The sequence below is a fragment of the Hyperolius riggenbachi genome, chromosome 1, assembly GCF_040937935.1.
Source record: "Hyperolius riggenbachi isolate aHypRig1 chromosome 1, aHypRig1.pri, whole genome shotgun sequence".
NCBI lineage: Eukaryota > Metazoa > Chordata > Amphibia > Anura > Hyperoliidae > Hyperolius > Hyperolius riggenbachi.
Genome location: NC_090646.1, coordinates 447,541,974 through 447,568,810, shown reverse-complemented (window position 1 = coordinate 447,568,810; position 26,837 = coordinate 447,541,974). Strand labels below are relative to the sequence as shown.

The window sequence follows — 26,837 nt, the reverse complement described above, 5'->3', positions numbered from 1 at the left end:
TCCTTCACTGCAGGAAACAGGAAGCGGAAGTGGAAGAAGCATAAATAAAGTCATTTCGGCTGCTAGCCTAGGTTGTCTAGTTCTGACGATGGGGAACACCAGCAGCGAGCGGCCGGGGCCCCTGAAGGGGAGAAGGGACAGTGGTGGTGGGGCCACCAAAGGGGATGACCGGGCGAAGATTCTGATGGACAGCCCGGAGGACGCAGACATGTACACAGCCGAAGAAAGCAAGGTGAGTGATGAGCGAGAAAGTGTCAGCTGAGCTCCTCCAGTGCCATCGCTGCAGCTTAGAAGAGCTCCATGCACTGTGACATTCCTGAGCGCCCTGCCTGTGATGCCTGCAGTGATAGACAGACACATCTGGGTGTGTGAGGGACAAGGTTCAAAACCTCCAGTATTATACACTGACCTACAAGCCAAGCTGAACAATAGTCTGACGTCTCTCCTCCTTGCTCCCCATCGCCTTTCATTCCTACTGAAACATAATAACGTAACTACTGTGAAAACATACGTCTAAAACTGTATTTCTACCTCCCAGAGAATTTTTTTTTTATACATTGCAAGGGCTTATTAGCATGTACTGCTGTGTGCTATACTTCAGCCTTCATTTATGGCTTTTTTTTTGGAAATGATCAGTACCAGAAGTGTGAAATGAACAATTACCACATCCCAAGCATGTCCTACTTGTGCTCCTTGTACTCATCTTAAAATGTATGTCTTTTATGCCATCAATAATAAAATCCATTCACAAGGCAATGTCCATCACAACAGAGAGAGGTACAGGTGGTGATGATGACACGCAACGCTATGCACGGCACAAAACAGCTGTAGACCTCTCATTGCCTGTACCTCTCTCTGTTGTGATGCATATTGCCTTGTGAATGGATTTTATTCACAAGGCAATATGCTGGATTTTATTATTGGAATAAAAGTGACATTTTTAGCCAGATGTGCACGCACTGCCGCTTTTTTCTCCTTTTTCAAGTATCTTACAATTTTTACAAGTATTTTAAAAAACAGGGCTGTGAAGTCGGAGTCAAGGAGTCGGTGCAAATTTTGAGTACCTGGGGTGGGGGGGGGGGGAGGGGGGGTTTAAGGCACAGACTCCTGATCAATTTAAACCGTAATTAAAATAGAAAATATGATAAAGTGCTTCTCAGATACTAGTCAGCATAAATTATATACAGAAATAGCTGTGCTTAGCCCACAGAAATGAAATAAACCAATCAAAAATAGTTACTTGTGCTGATAGATAGATATATAGATGTATGTATGCTCATTTTGCTCATGAAATCAAATAATTTGATATGTTAAATTTTTAGTTTGGTGACTACAAATTAAAGGGTACTGAGACGGATGAAAATAAGTGTGTGGTGTGTGTGTTTTTGTTGTTGTTGTTGTTGTTGTTGTTGTTGTTGTTTTTTAGACATACCTGGGGCTTCCTCCAGTCCCCTTCAGGCTAATCAGTCCCTCGCTGTCCTCTTCCATCACCTGGATATGGCAGCCTCCGTATCCCTCTCAGTTCAGTTGTCTTTTAAAATTCCTAAGCGTTGGCAGATGCATTTCTTGTTAAATACTTTCAATCAACAAGATTGTAATATGCAAATTAGAGGAGTCTGATTTGGTGGAATACTAACGTGAGGGGTCGGAGGATTTTTGTACTGACTTTACAGCCCTGTTTAAAAGTATACTCCCTGAAGGCACTTGGCACGGCCAATGTTTTTATATAAAGCCTCGCTTTGAAAAGCATTAAAGGACCTCTGTCATGAAAATATTAAAATTTACAATACATGTAAACCTATAAAAATAAGTGCATTTCTTCCAGAGTAAAATGAGCCATAAATTACTTTTCTCCTATGTTGCTGTCACTTACAGTAAGTAGTAGAAATCTGACATTACCGACAGATTTTGGACTAGCCCAGCTTCTCATGGGGGTTCTCAGGGTTTTCTTTATTTTTAAAAGCACTTACACACTTGCTCTATCCAACTGCCAAAGAAGTGTATGGTGAGCAGTGAGGCTGACCAGCACCAGTGTATAAATATTTTCAAGAAATGCCTTTATAAAGAATAAAGGCCATGCTGAGAATCCCCATGAAGAGATGGACTTGTCCAAGACGTGTCGGTAATGTCAGATTTCTACAACCTACTGTAAGTGACAGCAACATAGGAGAATAGTACTTCTTATTTGTATGTGTTTTAAATTTTTTTAAGATTTTCGCAACAGTTCCTCTTTAAAGGGAGTCTGAAGTGAAAATAAAAAAGATACCTAAGGAGGACAGGCCCTGTGTTCTATAGAGCCTTTCTGATCTCCTCCCGGTCCCCGCGTTCCCCCACAGGCTCCCCTGTTAGCAGTCTACGACCCGTGTTGGGTGTGCTTCGGGAGTCTTTGGAAGCACTTGAGTTTCCAAAGATGGGCCGCTCCATACTGTGCACGTGCGAGTGCAATACAGAGCTGCCTGAGTGCTTCCGAAGACTGCCAATGTCTCCCATGGTGGCAGATTTGAACCGTGAAGCCTGTGGGGGAATGATGGAACCATGAGAACAGAGAGGCTCTATAGGACTCAGAGCCTTCTCTCTCTTTAGGTGAGTATCTGTGTTTTTTATTTTAGCTACAGATTCACTTTAACGTGACATTGAAGCAAAAAACAAACAAACTATGACATATATTGAATTGTATGTGTAGTACAGATAATTGATAGAACATTAGTAGCAAAGAAGTCAGATTTTTATTTTCAGTTATAAAAAATTAAATCTATAGAACATTGGATCATTCTCTCATATTTGCAATTACAAACCACACTGTATTTGAAACTATGAAACAGAGCAGAGTGACAGACCCTTTGAACCCCCCCCTGCAGTACAATCTTATCTAAATCCGTCTAAAATAGGACTGTCTGTGACCTAACTTGGGTTGGAGAGCTCAGAGAAGCTTTCTTGCATAGATAACTGAAGTTTAACTCTTTCTGTACTGGAAACTATATAGGACTTTGTGTCTTTGCTACTAATGATAGAGGTGTATGTATGTATGTATGTATGTATATATATATATATATATATATATATATATATATATATATATATATATATATATATATATATATATATATATATATATATATATATATATATATATATATATATATATATATATATATATATATATATATAATCTCTCTGTACCACACATACAATGCAGTATTTCATAAGTTTATTTTCACTTCAGATTCCCATTAAAGGGGTTCTGTGGCATTCTAAAAAAAACAAACAAGCTGCCACTTACCTGGAGCTTCCATCGGCCCCCCCCCCCCCCTGCAGCTGTAATGTCCCACACCGTCCTCCTCTGATGTGGGAGCGAGCACACGCGCGGCCATGCAGCAGTGTAATCACTCGTGTGATTAGACCGGGAACGGAGCATCGGAGGAGGACGGCGCGGGACATTACAGCTCCAGGTGGCCGATAGAAGCCGTGTGTGTGTGTGTGTGTGTGTGTGTGTGTGTGTGTGTGTGTGTGTGTGTGTGTGTGTGTGTGTGTGTGTGTGTGTGTGTGTGTGTGTGTGTGTGTGTGTGTGTGTGTGTGTGTGTGTGTGTGTGGTTTTTTTTTTTTTGTTGTTTTTTTATGCCAAAGAAGTCCTTTTTAAAGGAACTGAGATGTTCGCATGAGGATTTGGGCTAGTCCAAAACCTCAGAAATGGGTTCAGAGCTGTCAAATTAATACCTGCCGAAAGTGGCATCTGTACAAGAAATAATTCATTTACAGTGCAATTTACTCTGGGACGAACACCTTGTATGTATGCATACATTTTACAGGTGTGTTTTTAGAGTTCTCCAAGCCTTTCGTCAAGGCTGACCAAACGTACAGGCTGGTTCACCAGTGCCCATGTTTCGGAAAGCGATTGGCTAATGTAGCCCTATGAGGGTGTGCCCACAGCAGCATTGCGATTTTGTTAAAATCACAAATGTGCTGCATGTAGCATTTGTTTTGGGATCCATTAAAAAATCGGTCACTGAGTGCTAGCGATTGTGTTTTGCGGTGTAAACTAGGCCTATATGTTTTGCAGGAAACCACACAATCACAGGTGGGATAATCAGTCTCAGCAGATTCACTACCTTTTGTACCTAGATATGCACATAATATGCACTGTTGTTGGGTTTTACAGGAGTGAGTTAAAAAAAAAAAAAAAAAAAAAAAAGTAATGACCTATTTTTCCATATAAACCTCCTGGGACGCTGTCTGCATCCTCCTTTTCCCCCGTTGTGCTCCATTTGCTAGCTAAAAGGTCTGGACCGGGCCCCGACCATCCCCTGGGTCTGCAGCCTGACCCAAAAACCTAATTCCTCAATTGCCACCCCGCCGGTCGGAGGCCCCCTGCTGCCATGTCCTCGCTCCCAGACCTGAGTCATCTTATAGCTTTAAAATATCACACTTTGGCAGTAATGAAATGTCTTTTATGTTACCTTCAGTCAACAAGATTGTTATGTTAATTAGAGGAGTCGTGGTATCATAAACTCGAAGTTGGATTATTTTTGTACTGACACCATAGCTCTGGGAAGAAGTGATGGGGTAGGTAAAGGTTAGAAAAGGGTGCTGTTGGGAATGGCGCTAATTGATAAAATAACTGTCACTAAGCCAGAAGTGGACTCTGGCAGGCCCCCACTATCCTTGCTGGAATAACTGCCCAGAAGAGATAGCTTCCTGACTCTGGCATTGATGTTTGTTTTCACGCTAGCAGCTTTATGTAAAACGCTGGGCACGGAGGTTACTGATTCTCACTGGTGAGATATCTAGACTGCTGGATCATCTTGTCCAAGTGCAATTTAAGTCCCTAACTTTCTCTCCTTTACCACTCCCGCACCGTGTAACGTCCATCCTCCACACTCCATAGCAGTCAAACGGGTTGCTAGCCTACAGAGGCTAGTGCAGGCCTGAGTTAGTGCGGTTTGCATTCCTAACATTCCAGGCCTCCTCCTCTATTTCTCTGCCCCCCCCCTTCACTACCTGTAGTCTCTCTAATTGCCCACCCAGGACTCTGCAGAAAGGGTGGGGGAGGAGAATCCATCCACCTATTGACGGGCCAGATGTACAGTGCACATGGGCCGCATCCGGGCTGCAGGCTGTAGTTTGCCCAGCGCTGGGCTAGTGTCATGTCTGCACAGACATGTGGATCCCTGCGGAAGAAGTTAGTACAAACCCAAGGTGCCATGAGAGGCAGCAATAATGCTTACTGGTAGGCCTGAACGATTTTAGGAAAAGATTTGAATTGCACGATTTCTGTCAAATTGTGATTTCGATTTAATTCACGATTTTCAATGCACAACGATGGATCAGCACACCGATGGTGAGTATGAGTTCCCCCAGTATAGGTAGCCACATATGTGCCTCCAGGATAGTTTAGCCAACTATAGGTGCCCTAGGAAAGGTTAGCTAGCTATAGGTGCAGTGGTACAGGATAGCCAGTATGGGTGCTGCACCACAGGTTAGCTAGTATATGTGCAGCAGTACGGGTTAGCCAGTGTATAGGTGCCACAGTACAGGTTAGCCATCCAAATCCCCTCCCACCCCTTTTCGTGTATATAGGCAGATTCCCCCTTGGCAAAGATGGCCGCTGTTACATACCCTACTCCTGGCCCCCTCCTCCACTCCTGGGCCTCAGCTCCAGTAAAGTTTAAAGTTTTTCAATTCCATATGGCCTAACTGCATTGCATAACCGCAGGGGGGGCGTGGTGAAGAGCGAGTGCTCGCATAGTAACTCTGGGCCTGTACCAGGAAGTGTGACATCACTTCCTGGTGGCCAGTGTTACTAGGCAACACTCGCAGTCTCTTCACCGCGGCTCACCCTGCGGCTATGCAATGCGGTGAGGCCATACGGAATTGAAACTTTACTGGAAGAGGGGGCCAGGAGCAGAGTATGTAGCAGCAGCAAAAACTGCTGCTTTGATGATCTGAAGATCGTCTTGGGCCTGATCACGATTTTCGGTTTGAAACCAAAAATCATTCAGCCTTACTTAGTGGTGTGAGGTAGATATTAGCCAGAGAAGGCAAAGATGCAATTTTATCTCCAGAATTTTTTAGAGCTTCATGGCTAGGACAACCATGTTGCTTGTCTTGCTCGTAACGGTTTGGTCACAATAAGAAGCTTTTCAAAACAAGTGAATTTCTTATCTGTGCAATTCTCTGCTGTACTTTAACCATTTCCCTACCACAGGTTATTTCCCCTTAAAAAGCAGAGCAATTTTCACATTTCATGCTCCTCCCAATAACTTTATCACTACTACACTATATATTGTTTTTTGCAGGACAAATTGGACTTTCTTTGAGTGGTACATTTTGCTAAGAATTATTTTTTTTCTAAGCATTTTAAAGAGACACTGAAGCGAAAAAAAAAAATATGATATAGTGAATTGGTTGTGTACTATGAATAATTACTAGAAGATTAGCAGCAAAGAAAATTTTCTCATACTTTTATTTTCAGGTATATAGTGTTTTTTCTAACATTGCATCATTCTATAATATGTGCAGATTATACAACACTCAGCATTCAAAATGAGTCTTTCAGAGCAGTCTGTGAAGTAATGACCTCTCCTCTAGCAGAGGAAAAGTAAATAGTCCAGGAACAGTTGAGATAATAAAAGTCAGATAACAGCCCTCTCCACGACTAAGGGCTGGTTCAGATGGACGTTTGGAGGCGTCGCGTTCGTTGGCGTCGCGGCTGCAATGCGTTCGGGCTTTCAGCAGCGTTCGCATGCAGTCGCGTTTTTTCTTCCCCTATGGGGACATTACCTGTTGCAGTTAACCACCCCTGGAAGCAACATGTAGCTTCCAGGGGCTCCTTGAACGCCAATGAAAATCGGGACCTGAACGCCGCGTTCGTGCAAACGCGCGTAGAAGCTTGGTACAAACGCTCCCATTCACTTGAATGGGAGCGTTTAACGCCAAGCCCCGAATGCTGGCAGTAAACGCTCTGCAAGCGTCCGTCTGAACCAGCCCTAACTTAGTCAGAGAGCTTAATGGCTTGTTTACATAGAGATAACAACTGGAGTTTCTCAACTCTTCCTGTACTGGAAACAATTACACTGATGTATCTGATCTTAATGTTTTATTTCTTAGCTGTGCTACACATACAAATCATAATATCATCTTTTTTTTTTTTCGCTTCAGTGTCTCTTTAAAGAGAACCCGAGGTGTGTTTAAAGAATGTTATCTGCATACCGAGGCTGGATCTGCCTATACAGCCCAGCCTCTGTTGCTATCCCAAACCCCACTAAGGTCCCCCTGCACTCTGCAATCCCTCATAAATCACAGCCATGCTGTGAGGCTGTGCTTACATCTGTAGTGTCAGTCTCAGCTGCTCCCCCGCCTCCTGCATAGCTCCGGTCCCTGCCCCTGTCCCTTCCCTCCAATCAGCAGGGAGGGGAGGGATGCAGGCGGGGACTGGAGTTCTGCAGGAGGCAGGGAGAGCAGCAGACTGACACTATAGAGATAAACACAGCCCGCTCTGACAAGCTGTTTGTCAGCAGCATGGCTGTGATTTATGAGGGATTGCAGAGTGCAGGGGAACCTTAGGGGGGTTTGGCATAGCAACACAGGCTGGGCTGTATAGGCAGATCCAGCCTCTGTATGCAGATAATCTTCAAACCCACCTCGGGTTCTCTTTAAAGGGAACAAGAAGGAAAAAAGTAATCAGACACCAGCCATCCTTGTAATTACAACATTTAAATTATGTCCCTAGTATTCTTATTTGCCCTTATTGGCATAAATAACAGTAATCTACCCTCATGACATGCGTATTAAAAAAAAAAGCTGAGCCCCTAAAGTATATATTTTTTTTTTTTTTTTTTTTTTTTTTTTTTTTTAACCAGTGAGTGTGTGAGTGTGTGAGTGTGTGAGTGTGTGAGTGTGTTTGTTTTTTGTACGGTATTTAGTTATTCTGTGTTTACTAGCCTGCTTTTTGTTTAGGCTCCAATGGAGAAAGATGAATTCTTAGCATGGCAACATGATTTAGAAGTAAGTGATAAAGCTCCAACTCAAGCTCGACCAACAGTGTTTCGGTGGACTGGAGGAGGGAAAGAAATCTACTTAGCTGGATCATTTAACAACTGGGGGAAAATCCCTCTTATAAGAAGGTATGACTCACTTTCTGTGTAGAATCGTATGAGCTATGACTTCTATAAGTTTGCTTATTTTTAATGTACTGTATGTATTGTGGGGGTTTTTTTTTTTGCCCAAACTGAAATTGTCACTAGTGCAATAAACCCTCCAGATTCAGGTTTAAAGCCCACTCTCAGAATATGTTTCATCCCTTAGCCTATTCACATTGTGAGGCAGTGAAAATGTGCCACACACTGAAAGAGCTAGAGCTTTGACAGGTTTTTATTTGCTGCATGTGGCCCACTCCTCTTGGGCCACACATTCCAGAGAGTAGTCCATAAAGTAACAGTTGTTTGCTTATATCTCCCATGCAAGCTAATCTATCTGTGTAGTTGATCTTGTATCGGGTTAGTATCTTCTCCTGCTGCTTGCCCTGTGACTGCTGAATGCCAACATTAACATGATGTATTTCTGACATTGTCAGATCTGACGAGATTAGTCACGTTTGTTTCTGGTGTTATTCAAACACTATTGCAGCCAAATAGACCTGCAGGGCTGCCAGGCAACTAGTATTGTTTAAAAGGAAATAAATATTGCAGCCTCCATATTCTTCTAACTTCAGTTGTCTTTTGAAGCATAACTGAGGTGAAAAATAAACCTTAAACGTTACTTACCTGGCATTCTTTACAGCCCCTAGAAATCTTATCTGGTCCAGCACTGCTGTTCCATTGTCCTCCAGGGTGGTGCTGTCACTTCCATAAAAACGCAGGGTCCCCGGATTCTGTGACTGCGCTCCTGGTGGCAATCTTAGGGAAGTGACGGCAGCTCCTTGTAGGACAAATGAGGGAAGTAAATTTTACCACAGTAAAAACATTTGAAGCTCCACAGTCTGCTTCCTGCTGTGGAGAACTCCTCACTTTTTGCTCAACTGCCTGGGCATTGGTTATGCATCTGGATCCTTGAGCATAGATATGCACAAAGATAGACTATGTCAGATGTCTGCTATATTAAGGTGTACCTTTTTTAGTTACAGATTGGCCAGCAAGTTTATAGTGAACTAAAACTCCTAGGAGAGCATGTAAGGGTCAAAAAAAAAAAAAAAAAAAAAAAAAGACCAAACAAACCTTATTACTAAACATGCTATGTAAAACAAAAAGAACCAAAATATATAAATTATTGGTTGCAGGTCAGCCATTTTTACCTTTGTTGGAACTGTAACATTGTCTGAGTCTTGAAATGAGTTTCCTGTATGTTGCAGCCACAACAACTTTGTAGCAATAATGGATCTTCCAGAAGGTGAACACCAGTACAAGTTTTTTGTTGATGGCCAGTGGACACATGATCCTGCTGAGGTAACGTGCATTCATATTTTCTCTGGAGTTACTTGGAACACAAATGTAAGAGGTCTGTCTACTTTACTGTGACATGCCATGTTACATTGGTGCCAAAACTAAAGCTCTATTATTCCTTACTTTAGTAACTTAAAATGAAACCTGAATTTTAAGGAAACAAGTAATCCTTTTTTATGTGGATTTTGTAATACGTTCCATGTCTTTACTTTTGTTCTGATACAACTAACCAAACACTGGACTTTGCATTAAAGGGAGCCAAGCACCACTTTCTCATGCATGCATGCATGCATGCATACATACCATTATTTATCCAGGGGACGGTGTAAAGATGGCATTTGTGACTTCTGTAAACTCTTTGAACCAGTGTCCTATTTACCCAACCGCCTGCTGATGAAAGCTTTTGTTTGCTCTTGCTAATGTGTGCAGTAAAATAATTACATCAGTCCTTATCTGCCTGAAACCTCTGCGATCGGGCAGTCCCCGGAAGTAGGGTAAAAAGCCTCTGCGAAACTTTTTAATAATGGCAGTTAAAAGAAGAGGTAAAATGTAAGTTATTTTTGCTTATGAGCCACATTGTTGGCATGCATTTGTAATGAGCTATTGAGCTGTCCTGGGTGCTAAAAATAACGCTTGGTTCACTTTAAGTTCTTAATGGAAGATGACTAATGGTTTTGTCTTTCTGCATTGAACAGTAATGACTTGATCAGTATTGTAAAAAGACCACCACTTTTAGTACAAAACCGATATCCCTGGAATACAAGCTATTTTGAACTGTCCAACTTTTGTCTACAGTTGATATAAATTCCTTAAAGCCATGGCAATTATCTATGGCTTGGTGTAAAAGACCACCAGAATTATCATTGATTGTGGGAGCGATCTGTGAGGATGAGTCTGGAGGAAGCCCCAGGCATGTATAATACTTATTTTTACTCAGATAAAATAGAAGGCAGAGACAGGGGCACCACTCCTTTTTAAAATTGCTTCATTTTTCCGGTGGGGGAAATAGCAGGTACATACGGTAGCAGTGGGGGTAACAAGTGCCTGACAGCTGTTTCGCTGGTTTAAACCAGCTTCTTCAGAGGCAGAGTGTACAACAGACATCTTAAAAAACGCTCCTTTAACCACCCTGGCGTTCTATTAAGATCGCCAGGGCGGCTGCGGGAGGGTTTTTTTTTTTTTTAATAAAAAAAAAAAACTATTTCATGCAGCCAACTGAAAGTTAGCTGCATGAAAGCCCACTAGAGAGCGCTCCGGATGCGTTCTTCTGATCGCCTCCGGCGACCAGAAGTAACAAGGAAGGCTGCAATGAGCAGCCTTCCTTGTTTCGCTTACCTCGTCGCCATGGCGACGAGCGGAGTGACGTCATGGACGTCAGCCGCCTCCGATCCAGCCCTTAGCGCTGTCCGGAACTGCTTGTTCCGGCTACGCTGCGCTCAGGCGGCTGGGGGGACCCTCTTTCGCCGCTGCACGCGGCGCATCGTTGCGGTGGCGATCAGGTAGCACACGCGGCTGGCAAAGTGCCGGCTGCGTGTGCTGCTTTTTATTTCATGCAAATCGGCCCAGCAGGGCCTGAGCGGCAGCCTCCGGCGGTAATGGACGAGCTGAGCTCGTCCATACCGCCCGGCTGGTTAATACTGAGGTATAGGTCAGTTGGCCCCTCCCATCCCCTCTGCACAAGTAGAACAACCTATTGGACAATGGGCGGCATGGACTGCCTCCTTGCCTCTCTATTAGTCAGTCATCCAGCATACAGCCAATCGCTGTTCACAGCCATGACTTACCCAGAGGGCCTTGTGTCATTGGAAGCAGAGCCACCCAATCAACTCTGAGTGGGGCGGGACCGCATCCTATCCTCAGTCAGGAAGAGTGCGAGCAGGCGTAGACACATGGAACGCATCTAATGCGGAATAACTTCCGCAATGGGCGGCCGCAGCCTACCTCATAGTCACGTGAGAAGCTCTAGCCATAGGCGAGCAGCGGGTCTCCCCGCATCCAAGTCTCACGGCTCTGACTGGTCATTGGCTTCGCCTACCCAAAATAGAACATGCCCAATCCTGAATGTAAACACTGCTCGCTCTCTTAATCCATAACAACAATAGATGAATTAAAAACAGTAAACAAAGCTTCTACTATAGACATTTCTATATACAACAAGTTTGAGGAGACTTCACTAAAGAGCAAAACGATACAGTTATCTGATCCCCAGTTGATAAACCAAAGTTCATCTGCATGGGTCATAACAGGATTTAGCGGGGGTCAATCAGTATGGACTTAGAAAACAATGCAGCTCATTTCTATCATTTAAGACTCGTGGGCCACAAGCTTTTGTTAACAAAATAATTCTAGCCTCTTGCTGTAAGGGCATTATTTCACGATTACCTCCTCTTCGAGGTGGGGGAACTGTTATAATACCTAGAAATTGCAAACATCCTGCATTACCATTCTGTTCTCTTACATGTTTAATCTGCCTGCACCTACTCCTGTTTTTATCGAGTTTACATGTTCCTGAAAACGGGTACAAAGTGCCCTGGTGGTCTGTCCTATGTAAAAGGAACCATCTGCACTGCATAAAATACAATACACTACATGATAAGATCTACAATGCAAGAAATCATTGATGGTAAGTATTATTCCACCCAATTGTACACTACGTCCTGATTTAAACTGATGAGTGGTTGCAGTTACCACATTTATGATTTCCACTGGGGATAAATCTCTGCAACCATTTTGAGGACTTTACTCTCCTGAATTCACTTCTAGTGACGGTGTCACCAATCGTTTTAGCCCGTCGAAATGAGATCAGGGGATTGGTTTGAGCATAGAACCCAAAAAGGGAATCCTCTTGTAAAATGTGCCAATGGCTTAAAATGGCAGACCTTATCTGATCTGCCATTGGGGTGAAATCACACACATGTAAGGGGTTGATTGGCACGTTGCTCTTTCTGGGTACTTTTCTGAATCTTGCGTTGTAGCAAGTTGATCCTTTCTAGACCATCAGCACGACAAAATGCCCTGTTGAGTTCAACCATGCTATAACCCCTATTGGCCATACATACTGTGAACTATACCTCAGTATTAAAGGAGCGTTTTGTTAAGATGTCTGTTGTACACTCTGCCTCTGAAGAAGCTGGTTTAAACCAGCAAAACAACGGTCAGGCACTTGTTACCCCCACTGCTGTGTACCTGCTATTTCCCCCCACTGGAATAAAGGAATTTTGAAGGCGTGGTGCCCCGGTCTCTGCCTTCTATTCTATTGGATTACGGAATACTTCAGATGTGCACTTCCTGTGTCCCAGCTAGGGTTGCCGCGATTTACCAGTATTACGGTATATCACGGTTTTACAATGCATGGTAACCGTACCGTGCACTTTTAGGCAATACCGGTTTCGGCTGCAATTCCGCATCCACCGCTCCGGCATTGTCCTGCTCTCCGTCTCCCTCCAAATTAGGAAGGCAAGCTCCCAAAGCTAGTTCCCGATTTCGGGAGGCTTGCCGACGTGTGCAGGCCCTGGGTGGTGAAGTGCGTCCTGTGATGGCACGGCTGGAGTGCACACAGAGATCTTTTTCCCCGGGAATGTATCTGCTTTTTTTTTTTTTGTTTTGTTTTGTTTTTTTTATATTGTGGACTGTACCACGAGCAGAGGGGGAGACAGCAGGTGATTCTTTCCAAAATAACTACACTAAATGAGAAAAGGCTACAGCCCGTTCTCCCTCCTGCTCGATGCGCGCAGTCTCCTTCCTCCCCCGACTGCAGAGTTGAGCTTAACACTGATACAGATCAGTGTTCAAAGGAATAGCCAGCACTCCTCCCCCCATGAAAATGAACACTGCCGTCCGCTCGGGAGAAGGAAAGAGAGAGAAAGACACACTGCACGTGGAGTTGAAGCTATGACTGCAGATAAGCAGTGCTGCTGTGGGAGAGGTGCAGTGTTTGAATGCAGCCAGTGTGTATATTTATGGTGTGTGTGTGTGTGTGTGTGTGTGTGTGTGTGTGTGTGTGTGTGTGTGTGTGTGTGTGTGTGTGTGTGTGTGTGTGTGTGTGTGTGTGTGTGTGTGTGTGTGTGTGTGTGTGTGTGTGTGTGTGTGTGTGTGTGTGTGTGTGTGTGTGTGTGTGTGTGTGTGTGTGTGTGTGTGTGTGTGTGTGTGTGTGTGTGTGTGTGTGTGTGTGTGTGTGTGTGTGTGTGTGATCTCTGCCTGATGGATGGATGTCTGCCTGATGCGTGTGTCTGTGTGATGTATGTGTGTGTGTTTGCCTGATGTATGTATGTGTGTCTGTGTGATGGGTCATGATGAGTCCTCATGCCCACCTTTCCCCCCCCCTGTTCTCCTCTGTCCCCCTACTTTGCAAAGAAATCCTCTGCTGCGGCTCAGCCCAGGACTGCACTTAATAAATGTCCGCTCCCCCCATTTGCATTATATTTTTCAGCTCTGGTATCCTTTAAAGGAAACCAGAGACACAGCATAGTGAAAGTTTTAGGCCTCTTGCACACTGCAAGCGATTCAGATTCCGCTTTTTAATCAGTTTTTACATCCGATTCAGATTCCGATTTGCAGTTTGCTCCCTGCACACTGCAAATCGGAATCTGAATTGGATGTAAAAACTGATTAAAAAGCGGAATCTGAATCGGAATCGCTTGCAGTGTGCAAGAGGCCTTATACATACCTGGGCCTTCCTCCAGCCCCATCATGCGCACAGATCCCTGCCACGCCGCCATCCTCAGCCTTTTCTATCGCTGGTACTGAGTCCCGTAACTTCAGCCAGTCGCGGCCAGAAATAGTACTACGCCTGCATATATTATTCTCCGCCGGAGCGCAGTGCGCATGCTCAGACTGGCCGCGACTGGCTGAAGTTACGGGACTCCGTACCAGCGATAGAAAAGGCTGAGGATGGCGGCGTGGCAGGGATGATGGGGCTGGAGGAAGCCCCAGGTATGTATAAAACTTTCACTATGCTTTGTCTCTGGTACACTTTAAGGTGTATAGTGAAACGCACCACCAGCATTTTTAAAGTAAACCTGAACTCAAAACGTCCTCCTCTCTGCTCAAAAAGATATGCAACAGCAATTTCTCTTTGTTAATAATAACAATAATATTTATATAGCTCTTTTCTCCTTGGGGACTCAAAGCGCTGTGACCCTGCATTATGCAGTCTCAAAGGCTAGGGAAAAGAGGTGAGTTTTTAGCCTTTTTTTTTTTTAAAGCTGTCCAGGGAGGGAGCCTCTCGTACTGATTGTGGAAGTGAGTTACAGCTGATACAAATCCTAAAATAAATCTGCACAGTTTCTACTTCCTGATTCATGGAAGCAGACATATTAACCTACTGTGCTTTCCAATGGCCTTATTATCTGCCCTCTCTGCCATAGGCAGTCATGTGACACGGGGAGAATGACAGCCAACAAAATATCAAATTGCTCTGTTGGCAATTTTGGATTGAGATTTACTTTTGGTATTTTTTTTTTTTTTTTTTTTTTTTGACATTTTAGAAGAGTAAATATTTCAAGCATGACAGGAGGACCCTAACCCTTAAGGGTTTAACAAAGAAGAGTTTGTTCAACTTTGACCTTTTCTCATTTTATAAGGGTAATTGTAATGAGAATAATTGCGTAATACCGTCATACCGTGGTATTTTTTTTGACGGTTATCATACCATGGATTTTAATACCGTTGCAACCCTAGTCCCAGCTCCGGTGTGTCTGCCCTGCTGCATTTGATGCCAGGTACTGTTGTTTTCTTCTCTTACCCCACTTATTTTTACTCAGCTCTGGTACACTTTTTAAGGTGATTTACATTCTCTTCCACTTTTTTTTTTTTTTTTTTTTTTAAGGACAACTATCGTGAATAATTAAATGTAAAATACATGTGTACACATCTTTTTATAGGAAGTTAATTTTTCTGAGAATAAAATGAATTATAAATTTCCTGCCTTGTTGCTGTCACTTACAGTTGGCAGTAAAAAATGAATACATCAGATTTTGGACTATTAGAAAACTTTTGGACTAGTCTATCTCCTCATGGGGGATATTCTATTTCCTTTAGGCTAAGTTCACAGTGGGACGTTAAAGTCGCACGTTAAAACAGCATTTAACGCAGAATAACTCACTGCAATGAAAAATCAATGCCCTGTTCACAGTGCACACGTTGCGTTGGTGCCTAACGCTGCACGTTAAGTAAAACAATAACAATAATATTTATATAGCGCTTTTCTCCCTGGGGACTCAAAGCGCTAAAAGTACTGCATACTGTGCGTTATACACGTTATTAGCTGCGTTGGACTGTTTGCACATGCTCAGTAATGACTTGGAAGCATACTTTTCATTGCCTGTATTTTTTACTGTATCTGCTGTATGCAACAGTAACGCTGCGTTGCCACTTTTTGGGCGCCTTGCGTTGTAAGCTTGCGGTGCGACTTTAACGTGGCATGAAAACGCAACGTCCCACTGTGAATCTAGCCTCAATCTTTACAAAAGCACTCCCTGGAAAGAATCTATACAAAGCTATCTGCTTCCCTATTTGTTTTGGCATTCAGTAAGTGCTTTTGAGAATAAACAAAACCCAGAGAATCCCTATGAGGAGATGGACTGGTCCAAAACCTGTAATGTACTACTTGTAAATATGCATACAGATGTATTGAAAATGTAACCATTTTTCACAATAGTAGTCCTTTACTGGCACTGGCCACAGGGTGAAGGGATTAGTCAGATCTTAGTGATGCAGGAATGTGTATGCAATAGGTGAAACTGTATTCACTTCCATCTCCATGACCCCAATGTAAGCGTTTTCAGGAAACCGCACATGCCGAGGTCTAGCAGTGATTTGGAAACATGGTAGTATATTCACAGGCATGTCTGTGTAATACAGCTTGTTTAATACTTGAAAATTATGGAGGTAATTTTTTTTTTTTTTTTTTTGTGGCGATGCACTTCAGGACAACTCTATTGTATTGCTTGCATATTTTACAGATGGTAAGACTTTCCACCTGAGCAGACCTGGCCAATGTCACTAATCGGACACTGAGTCCTGAAGTCAGATGATGATCCTACTATAGATGTAAATCCTTGCATCATGGGAGCTCTGCCTTGCAGAGTGGCATTTGCTTTTTATTTGTTTTCTGCATACATGGAAATATCCACTCTCCAAGTGTTTTTTTTCTAACGTGCAAATACCAACTGTCACAGGAAATGGCATCTGTTCTAGGGAATAAAAGCCACTGATTACTGATCAGTTAGCTAGCGGTTTACAATTTGCTAGGTAAAATAGCCACTTTTTTTTTTTTTTTTGTTTTTTGAGGGGGAGGGATATAAGATGCTCCACACTATAATATGCCCTTAGGTTTAGAGGACAACAAGTAGGGGGGAAAAAATTTTAAACTTGGTGCAGGGACATCTTGTAAATGTTCTCCCCCCAATTATTGTTCACAGTGTCACAGTTCCCCTAGTGCTGGTTGTGTGTAATGATGCTTTTATCTGTGCATGGGGGAGCGGTGGAGGACACGGACAATTTAGGGAGTTCCCGACATCTTGGTGGTTCGTATCGGTGGGTGTTTGTAAGTCGGGGACTATTTACAATATAAGATGCCGTGACTTTTTTTTTTTTTTTTTCTCCCCAATTTTGGGGAAGAAAAAAATGCATCTTCTATTTCGAAAAATACAGTAACCTAATTACCATTTTTGGCATTTTAAAACCTAACCTTTGATTACAATTAATCTAATAATGTATAGGGGACCACATACCTCAAAAGGTGATATCCAGACAGAGGCGATAACCTCCTATGCTTAAAACCTTTTTATAAACGGACGGTGAACTGAAATTTTAACATGTTTATTTCTCTGTGCAGCCCGTAGTAACTAGCCAGATGGGGACGATAAACAATGTCATTAATGTGAAGAAAACAGATTTTGAAGTCTTTGATGCTTTAATGGTCGATTCACAGAAAGGCTCAGATGGATCAGGTATGTGAAGTCCAGATTTGTATGTTTCACCTTCTGTCTTGTTGATTTACAACTTTGCCACAAAACCTTAATTGCCCAGATCATGTATAGCAGCCCCAGGTGTCAATCTGAACAATTGTTGCATGTTGGTGCTACTCCTCAACCAGCAAATGTAAGAAATAGGAAAACATGTTCTTATTGATTGTCAATTTAAGCCCCCTTTAAAACATTTCAATAAGTTAGTTCAAGACGCATTCCACTTTACTATGCACAACGAATTTATGGGCTGATTTTATTTTTGATCTCTTTATATTTTTGGATAATTGGTTTCTTATTATTTTGTTTAACCACTTGAGGACCTAGGGCTTTCTACCCCTTAAGGACCGGCCACTTTTTTTTCATTCAGACCACTGCAGCTTTCACGGTTTATTGCTCGCTCATACAACCTACCACGTAAATGAATTTTGGCTCCTTTTCTTGTCACTAATACAGCTTTCTTTTGGTGCAATTTGATTGCTCCTGCGATTTTTACTTTTTATTATATTCATCAAAAAAGACATGAATTTTGGCAAAAAAAATGATTTTTTTAACTTTCTGTGCTGACATTTTTCAAATAAAGTAAAATTTCTGTATACATGCAGCGCGAAAAATGTGGACAAACATGTTTTTGATAAAAAAAACCCCATTCAGTGTATATTTATTGGTTTGGGTAAAAGTTATAGCGTTTACAAACTATGGTGCAAAAAGTGAATTTTCCCATTTTCAAGCATCTCTGACTTTTCTGACCCTCTGTCATGTTTCATGAGGGGCTAGAATTCCAGGATAGTATAAATACCCCTTCAAATGACCCCATTTTGGAAAGAAGACATCCCAAAGTATTCACTGAGAGGCATAGTGAGTTCATAGAAGATATTATTTTTTGTCACAAGTAAGCGGAAAATGACACTTTGTGAAAAAAAAAAAAGTTTCCATTTCTTCTAACTTGCGACAAAAAAAAATGAAATCTGCCACGGACTCACCATGCCCCTCTCTGAATACCTTGAAGGGTCTACTTTCCAAAATGGGGTCATTTGTGGGGTGTGTTTACTGTCCTGACATTTTGGGGGGTGCTAAATTGTAAGCACCCCTGTAAAGCCTAAAGGTGCTCATTAGACTTTGGACCCCTTAGCGCAGTTAGGCTGCAAAAAAGTGCCACACATGTGGTATTGCCGTACTCAGGAGAAGTAGTATAATGTGTTTTGGGGTGTATTTTTACACATACCCATGCTGGGTGGGAGAAATATCTCTGTAAATGACAATTTGTTAATTTTTTTTACACACAATTGTCCATTTACAGAGATCTTTCTCCCACTCAGCATGGGTATGTGTAAAAATACACCACAAAACACATTATACTACTTCTCCTGAGTACGGCGATACCACATGTGTGGCACTTTTTTGCACCCTAACTGCGCTAAAGGGCCCAAAGTCCAATGAGTACCTTTAGAATTTCACAGGTCATTTTGAGAAATTTCGTTTCAAGACTACTCCTCACGGTTTAGGGCCCCTAAAATGCCAGGGCAGTATAGGAACCCCACAAATGACCCCATTTTAGAAAGAAGACACCCCAAGGTATTCCGTTAGGAGTATGGTGAGTTCATAGAAGATTTTATTTTTTGTCAAAAGTTAGCGAAAAATGACACTTTGTGAAAAAACACAATTAAAATCAATTTCCGCTAACTTTTGACAAAAAATAAAATCTTCTATGAACTCACCATACTCCTAACGGAATACCTTGGGGTGTCTTCTTTCTAAAATGGGGTCATTTGTGGGGTTCCTATACTGCCCTGGCATTTTAGGGGCCCTAAACCGTGAGGAGTAGTCTTGAAACGAAATTTCTCAAAATGACCTGTGAAATTCTAAAGGTACTCATTGGACTTTGGGCCCTTTAGCGCAGTTAGGGTGCAAAAAAGTGCCACACATGTGGTATCGCCATACTCGGGAGAAGTAGTACAATGTGTTTTAGGGTGTATTTTTACACATACCCATGCTGGGTGGGAGAAATACCTCTGTAAATGGACAATTGTGTGTAAAAAAATCAAAAGATTGTCATTTACAGAGGTATTTCTCCCACCCAGCATGGGTATGTGTAAAAATACACCCCAAAACACATTGTACTACTTCTCCCGAGTACGGCGATACCACATGTGTGGCACTTTTTTGCACCCTAACTGCACTAAGGGGCCCAAAGTCCAATGAGTACCTTTAGGATTTCACAGGTCATTTTTGTTTCAAGACTACTCCTCACGGTTTAGGGCCCCTAAAATGCCAGGGCAGTATAGGAACCCCACTAATGACCCCATTTTAGAAAGAAGACACCCCAAGGTATTCCGTTAGGTGTATGGCGAGTTCATAGAAGATTTTATTTTTTGTCACAAGTTAGTGAAAAATGACACTTTGTGAAAAAAACCCAATAAAAATTAATTTCCGCTAACTTTTGACAAAAAATAAAATCTTCTATGAACTCGTCATACACCTAACAGAATACCTTGGGGTGTCTTTTTTTCTAAAATGGGGTCACTTGTGGGGTTCCTATACCGCCCTGGCATTTTACAGGCCCAAAACCGTGAGTAGTCTGGAAACCAAATGTCTCAAAATGACTGTTCAGGGGTATAAGCATCTGCAAATTTTGATGACAGGTGGTCTATGAGGGGGCGAATTTTGTGGAACCGGTCATAAGCAGGGTGGCCTTTTAGATGACAGGTTGTATTGGGCCTGATCTGATGGATAGGAGTGCTAGGGGGGTGACAGGAGGTGATTGATGGGTGTCTCAGGGGGTAGTTAGAGGGGAAAATAGATGCAATCAATGCACTGGGGAGGTGATCGGAAGGGGGTCTGAGGGTTTGGCCGAGTGATCAGGAGCCCACACGGGGCAAATTAGGGCCTGATCTGATGGGTAGGTGTGCTGGGGGTGACAGAAGGTGATTGATGGGTGTCTCAAGGTGTGATTAGAGGGGGGAATAGATGCAATGCACTGGCGAGGTGATCAGGGCTGGGGTCTGAGGGCATTCTGAGGGTGTGGGCGGGCTAATCTGATAGGTAGCAGTGACAGGGGGTGATTGATGGGTAATTAGTGGGTGTTTAGGGTAGAGAATAGATGGAAACACTGCGCTTGGGTGGTGATCTGATGTCGGATCTGCGGGCGATCTATTGGTGTGGGTGGGTGATCAGTTTGCCCGCAAGGGGCAGGTTAGGGGCTGATTGATGGGTGGCAGTGACAGCGGGTGATTGATGGGTGGCAGTGACAGGGGGTGATTGATGGGTGGCAGTGACAGGAGGTGATTGATGGGTGATTGATAGGTGATTGACAGGTAATCAGTGGGTTATTACAGGGGAGAACAGATGTAAATATTGCACTGGCGAATTGATAAGGGGGGGTCTGAGGGCAATCTGAGTGTGTAGGCGGGCGATTGGGTGCCCGCAAGGGGCAGATCAGGGTCTGATCTGATGGGTAACAGTGACAGGTGGTGATAGGTGGTGATAGGGGGTGATTGATGGGTAATTAGTGGGTGTTTAGAGGAGAGAATAGATGTAAACGCTGCGCTTGGGTGGTGATCTGATGTCAGATCTGCGGGCGATCTATTGGTGTGGGTGGGTGATCAGATTGCCCGCAAGGGGCAGGTTAGGGGCTGATTGTTGGGTGGCAGTGACAGGGGGTGATTGATGGGTGATAGGTGATTGGCAGGTGATTGACAGGTGATCAGTGGGTTATTACAGGGAAGAACAGATGTAATTAATGCACTGGTGAATTGATAAGGGGGGGGGTCAGAGGGCAATCTGAGCGTGTGGGCGGGTGAATGGGTGCCCGCAAGGGGCAGATTAGGGTCTGATCTGATAGGTAAAAGTGACAGGTGGTGATAGGGGGTGATTGATGGGTGATTGATGGGTAATTAGTGGGTGTTTAGAGGAGAGAATAGATGTAAACAATGGATTTGGGAGGTGATCTGATGTCGGATCTGCGGGCGATCTATTGGTGTGGGGGGGTGATCAGATTGCCCGCAAGGGGCAGGCTGATGGGTGGCAGTGACAGGGGGTGATTGACGGGTGATTGATGATGGGTGATTGACAGGTGATTGACAGGTGATCAGGGGGATAGATGCATACAGTAAACAGGGGGGGTGGTCTGGGGGGGGGGGTCTGGGGAGAATCTGAGGGGTGGGGGGTGATCAGGAGGGGGCAGGGAGCAGGGTGGGGGATAAAAAAAAAAATAGCGTTGACAGATAGTGACAGGGAGTGATTGATGGGTGATTAGGGGGGTGATTGGGTGCAAACAGGGGTCTGGGGGGTGGGCAGGAGGGGGTCTGATGGGTGCTGTGGGCGATCTGGGGCAGGGGGGGAAATCAGTGTGCTTGGTGCAGACTAGGGTGGCTGCAGCCTGCCTTGGTGGTCCCTCGGACACTGGGACCACCAGGGCAGGAGGCAGCCTGTATAATACACTTTGTAAACATTACAAAGTGTATTATACACTTTGTATGCGGCGATCGCGGGGTTAACATCCCGCCGGCGCTTCCGTATAGCCGGCGGGATGTTGCAGCGGGTGAGCGGCGCCAGGCGGAGGCGGAGGATAGCGTCACTGATGACGTGATCGCTCCGCCCATGCCCCTACAAGGACCGCCGCCAATTGTCAATACGGCGGTCCTTGCGGGGTGCACTTCCCGGCCGCCAATTGTACATACGGCGGTCGGGAAGTGGTTAACCCTGCTGGCGGTTTATTACAATCCGGGGGGCAGCACAGCCGTGTTTTTTTTTTTTTTTTTTTATGATAGCCGCTCAGCGGCATCAGCCCCCAGCCCCTCCGATTGCCGGAGGTGATCGGAGATCAGGAGATCCTGTTCAAAGAACGGGGTCTCCTGGAGGGCTTCCCCCGTCGCCATGGCGACGGGCGGGATGACGTCGAAGGGGACTCCGATCCACCCCTCAGTGCTGCCTGACACTGTATGGCCAGGCAGTGCACGGGTTCTGGGGGGGGCGGCTGCAGTGGATCGGCAGGGAGCGGCGGCGATCGAATTGCACACGCAGCTAGCATGGTGCACATGGGATACATTACGTTAGCTCCCTTGTGCGATTGGTAAGATGCACTATCTGTCCCAGGAGAGGACGTCAGGATGTGTGCTCCTAATCCATTGATAGGTTTGATGCAATGAATGTGGTTGCATGTCTGCACTATGCATGTTACAGGGCCAGAGTTAGGACACCTATGTTTACCTGGGTACTTCTGCACAGTATAGGTGACTAAGCATAAGAATGCATTCTTCTGTGAACTAAAACCCCGGCTTTTAACTTAGCTGTAGGGATAACAGTTGTGCCTGGATGAGTGAATCTGTGAATGCATTTGTTTGAACATTTGCATGTGAGAGTGCGAAGGGTTAATAGATTTTTGCTGTTTTCTAGCCACACCCCCTTCAGCACCTCCCTTTCCTTAACTTATTTAATGTCCTAACTAGATGCAATGTGCCTGGATATATGTATTTTGTTATTGCATAGATAACTGAGATGTAGATTTACTCTTCCTGTACTGGAAACAATTTGAGACTCATATCTGTGCTGCTAATGTTCTATTTCTTAGCTGTACTACACATACAATTCATCCCATTAGTTTATTTTCACTTCAGATTCCCTTTAAATATGGACTAGAGTAGTTTTGACTTCTTAGCCTTGTTCCTAAGGTAAAAACCAGGTATAGCTATGAAATGGTTAAGGACCTAAGGGCTCATTCAGACTAGATAGTGAAATGCATTAAAGGGACTCCGAGCAGTGCAGAAACTATGGAAAGATGCATATCATTTTAAAGCTCTCTTTCTCCTCTTTCCAATGATATATAAACCGCCGCCCTACGCCTTTTAGTTTTCGCTATTGAAATTGCCGTGGCCGCGATTTCAATCGAGAAAATAGAGAAAACTAAAAGGCGTAGGGCGACGATTTAGGTGTCGCCAGAAAGAGGAGAAAGAGAGCTTTAAAATGATATCCATCTTTCCATAGTTACTTGTATTACACAGGACGACACTTTCCCCAGTGTCAGCAGCTCCATTCAGCAGAATGGAACTGCTGACTTTAGGAAAAAGTCCATATTTCCATAGTTTCTGCACTGCTCGGAGTCCCTTTAAAATGCATGAATAAACTCATGAATGGGTTTGTGAGTTGCTGTACATCTCCATGCGGTTCCACCCATTTCCATGAGTTTTAACTCCCGCGAGTTGAAATGCACTGCACAGTAACTCACTGTTGTAGTGTGAATGATTAAATGAGTCTATGGACTTTCATGTTCCCATATAAAACGCACACTATGTGCAGTGAGTCAAAACTTGCTGCAATTCACGTATTGTGCCTCAGTCCTATTCTGTCTAGTAATGTGTAACCTTCACCTGTAATTGTGTAATAATTCCCATGCGGTGTCATGTGGAACAATCGTTACACAATGTACTACTATTACAAGAAATTGCCATGAGTTGTCATCTGTTTAAACTGATGTGAATATATCTATTTAAATGTGGGAGATGAGGAGGACCCTTTAGATAAAAAAATAAGTGGAGCAAGAGAGCCCATAATGCAGTATGCTCAGATGTGGAACCACTTTCATTTATGCATAGTACTGTCTCTCTCTGGGTTACTAAGGGCGTCCATTAATGGTGCAAACTGGGAAACTCCAGACCCATTGCCACAAGGAACGTTGTTTTGTGTTTTTAGATGGTTGTATTCACACAAAAAAAAATGGTTTATAACCAGATTAAACACCTGCCTCCCGCCCTAGAGTTAAGACTGTATAATAGATCATTTGTGCCCTTCTGCTTTTCAGAATTGTCCAGCTCTCCCCCTGGTCCTTACTTGCAAGAGCCTTACAACTGTAAACTAGAAGAACGCTACAAATCCCCTCCTATCCTCCCACCACATCTGCTTCAAGTAATTCTTAATAAAGACACAGGCATATCTGTAAGTATATTAGAAATAAAGCTAACATGTAGATGACTATTCAGTCTGCTACTGTTATTCATATTGAATATGTAACCTGCTCAAAATGTACCCAAATGCCTAGATGTCTGGTTTTATTTAGAAGAAAGGGAAAAAGCTGGAGACTGGGAGTATGCATGCAGTCACTCTGAAGAGCAGGAAAAAAACGCTTTGTTGTGCCACAGGTGGTATGAGGTGTGAAAGTAAGGCAGAGCTGCACACAGACCCTACATAGCTAACACTTCAGCTGTCCCAGATTTGTTAAACAAAAAAAAAAAAAAAAAAAAGTCCTATGTCTATGCAAAGGTTTCAAAACTCCCTCCCTCCTTAGCAAGCATGAACCTTCACACCACACCCACCTCACCGCCATTTCCCTTGTTAACATGTGTGACCAGTTTAGGGAGAAGGGGTTGAGGGATTCTTAAAGTAGCCCAATGAACACTGACTAAAGCTGCTGTCATAGTTATCTGCCCCAACGGCACCATCCTCCTCTGAGGTTTCAGTGTTTATCCTTCACCCCTCCCTTTGGCATCATTTAGAGGAGGGGTGGAGGACAGCTTGTCAACTGCTCTTGTGAGTTCAGCATTCATTGGATATTCAGACTTGATAGTGATTCTGCATCTATATAATTCCACTCCAGTTAAACCAAAATTGCTTCTCACCAGAGGTAATGCATCAGATTTTGATACTCACATTTGATTGAATGTGCCAGAACTTAATCAGCAGTACTGAAGAGTTTGCAGGGCAACTGAAGCACCTGGTACTCTCTTTAGTTATCTGCTTAAAGCGGACCCAAACCAAACATTTATTTTATTAAAAATACTTAGTTGCACCACTCTGATACATACAAAGATTAAATAAATACTCCAAGCCTATGAACATTTCAGTGTATGCTTTTCACCCTTCTCTTTTCATAACTAGGGTTATACTGGGGGCAGCCATTAGTAATTCCTCCATTGCCGGATACCACCTACTACACCAGTTTGCCGGATTTTGTCCCGGCAATTTGAGAGGAAGGGAGGGGTTCCTCCAATAAATGTAAAATATTTTGTGTCATCATGCAGCTGAAAAAAGGCTGCTATTTATTATTATACTTTAGAAAATAGATTTTATTTCTGAAATCTTGTATTTTTAATTTGGGTCCTCTTTAAGCTGGTCATCCACATTGGCACTGTTAACCCTCCAGGCGGTTAATTTTTTTTTTTTTGGCAAAAATCCTTTTTTTTTTTTTTTAATTTTTTTTGTGTTTCATGTAAAGCTACCAGAGTGGTAGCTACATGAAACACCACTACAGGGCGCATGTGTCCCTCTAGTGCGATCGTCGCCGGCATCAATAGCAAACGGGAACGCGTATATAACGCGCTCCCCTGTTTGGCTTCTCCTGTCGCCATGGCAATGATCGGAATGACGTCATGGACGTCAGCCGACGTCCTGACGTCAGACACCTCCGATCCAGCCCATAGCGCTGCCCGGGACTCATTGGTCCGGGCAGTGCAGGGCTCTGGTGGGGGGCCTCTTGCGGCGCTGCGTACGGGCGATCGCCGCAGAGCGGCGGCGATCAAGCTGTACGCGCGGCTAGCAAAGTGCTAGCTGCGCGTACAGCATTTTAAATGGAGGAAATCGCCCCACCAGGGGCTGAGATATCTTCCTGCGCGGCATAGCCCGAGCTGAGCTCGGGCTTACCGCCAGGAAGGTTAAAGGAACACTATCCACGTGTATTTATTTATTTTTAACCTGGGATTGAGAGTTTTTGAAGTGCTGGTAAATAATGATGTATACAATTAACTTGCTTATCTTTTTGTTTACTGTATCAAATTCCTTTCACTCTACACTGACGGCAGTCTGCTCTAATCAGATAGCAGAGTGAGCCATGAGGAGAGGGGGAAGTGTGTGTGTGTGTGTGTGTAGTGTCTGAAGAGAGCAGAGGAGATGTAACTTGTTATAAACATTTGTTGTTGTCTGTGACCCCACAGCTTTTCATACTTTAATTTGATGGTAATGCTCTTCTTTTAGTAGTGGTGGTTATGCTACACATGCACTTTAAAGGTTTCTAAGATGTCCTTGATGAAGGTTTGCAGCTAAACATAGAACGTTTTATGAGGAATAAAATGGTAATCTTGAATTTTGTTGTTCATAAGATCAATAGTAAAACTTATACTTTCTTACAGTGTGATCCAGCTTTGCTCCCAGAACCAAACCATGTAATGCTAAATCACCTCTATGCGCTGTCCATCAAGGTACCTTCCTTCTATTATTGTATTTTATTGCATTTCATGCACTTGTATCAGCAGTTACTAGACGTTTGTGGTTTTTTTTCTTTTTTTAGGATGGTGTGATGGTGTTAAGTGCTACTCATCGTTACAAGAAGAAGTATGTCACCACACTGCTTTATAAACCCATCTGAGTTGCCTCCATAGACTGTGCTCGCTGAAATATATGCCTTTTTCACTTTTTTATATATTAAATGCATTAAATATTTGTGACATAA

At 43.5% G+C, this 26,837-nt stretch overlaps 1 protein-coding gene across 1 annotated transcript; it reads left to right on the top strand.

Moving 5' to 3' along the window:
* PRKAB1 (protein kinase AMP-activated non-catalytic subunit beta 1) lies at positions 1-26,837 on the top strand. The gene is made up of 7 exons (XM_068238722.1): positions 1-232; positions 7,954-8,120; positions 9,344-9,437; positions 17,272-17,386; positions 24,198-24,331; positions 26,518-26,586; positions 26,676-26,837. Exons 1-7 carry the CDS (start codon positions 89-91, stop codon positions 26,751-26,753), a joined length of 801 nt encoding a protein of 266 aa, XP_068094823.1. The 5' UTR covers positions 1-88; the 3' UTR covers positions 26,754-26,837.

What these genes read in the sequence shown, in the direction of transcription:
- PRKAB1 (XM_068238722.1), top strand. Translation starts at nt 89, where the DNA reads ATGGGGAACACCAGCAGCGAGCGGCCGGGGCCCCTGAAGGGGAGAAGG. An exon ending in AAAATCCCTCTTATAAGAAG is followed by an intron (nt 8,121 to 9,343) that starts GTATGACTCACT and finishes TGTATGTTGCAG; the next exon opens with CCACAACAACTTTGTAGCAA. An exon ending in GAAAGGCTCAGATGGATCAG is followed by an intron (nt 17,387 to 24,197) that starts GTATGTGAAGTC and finishes TCTGCTTTTCAG; the next exon opens with AATTGTCCAGCTCTCCCCCT.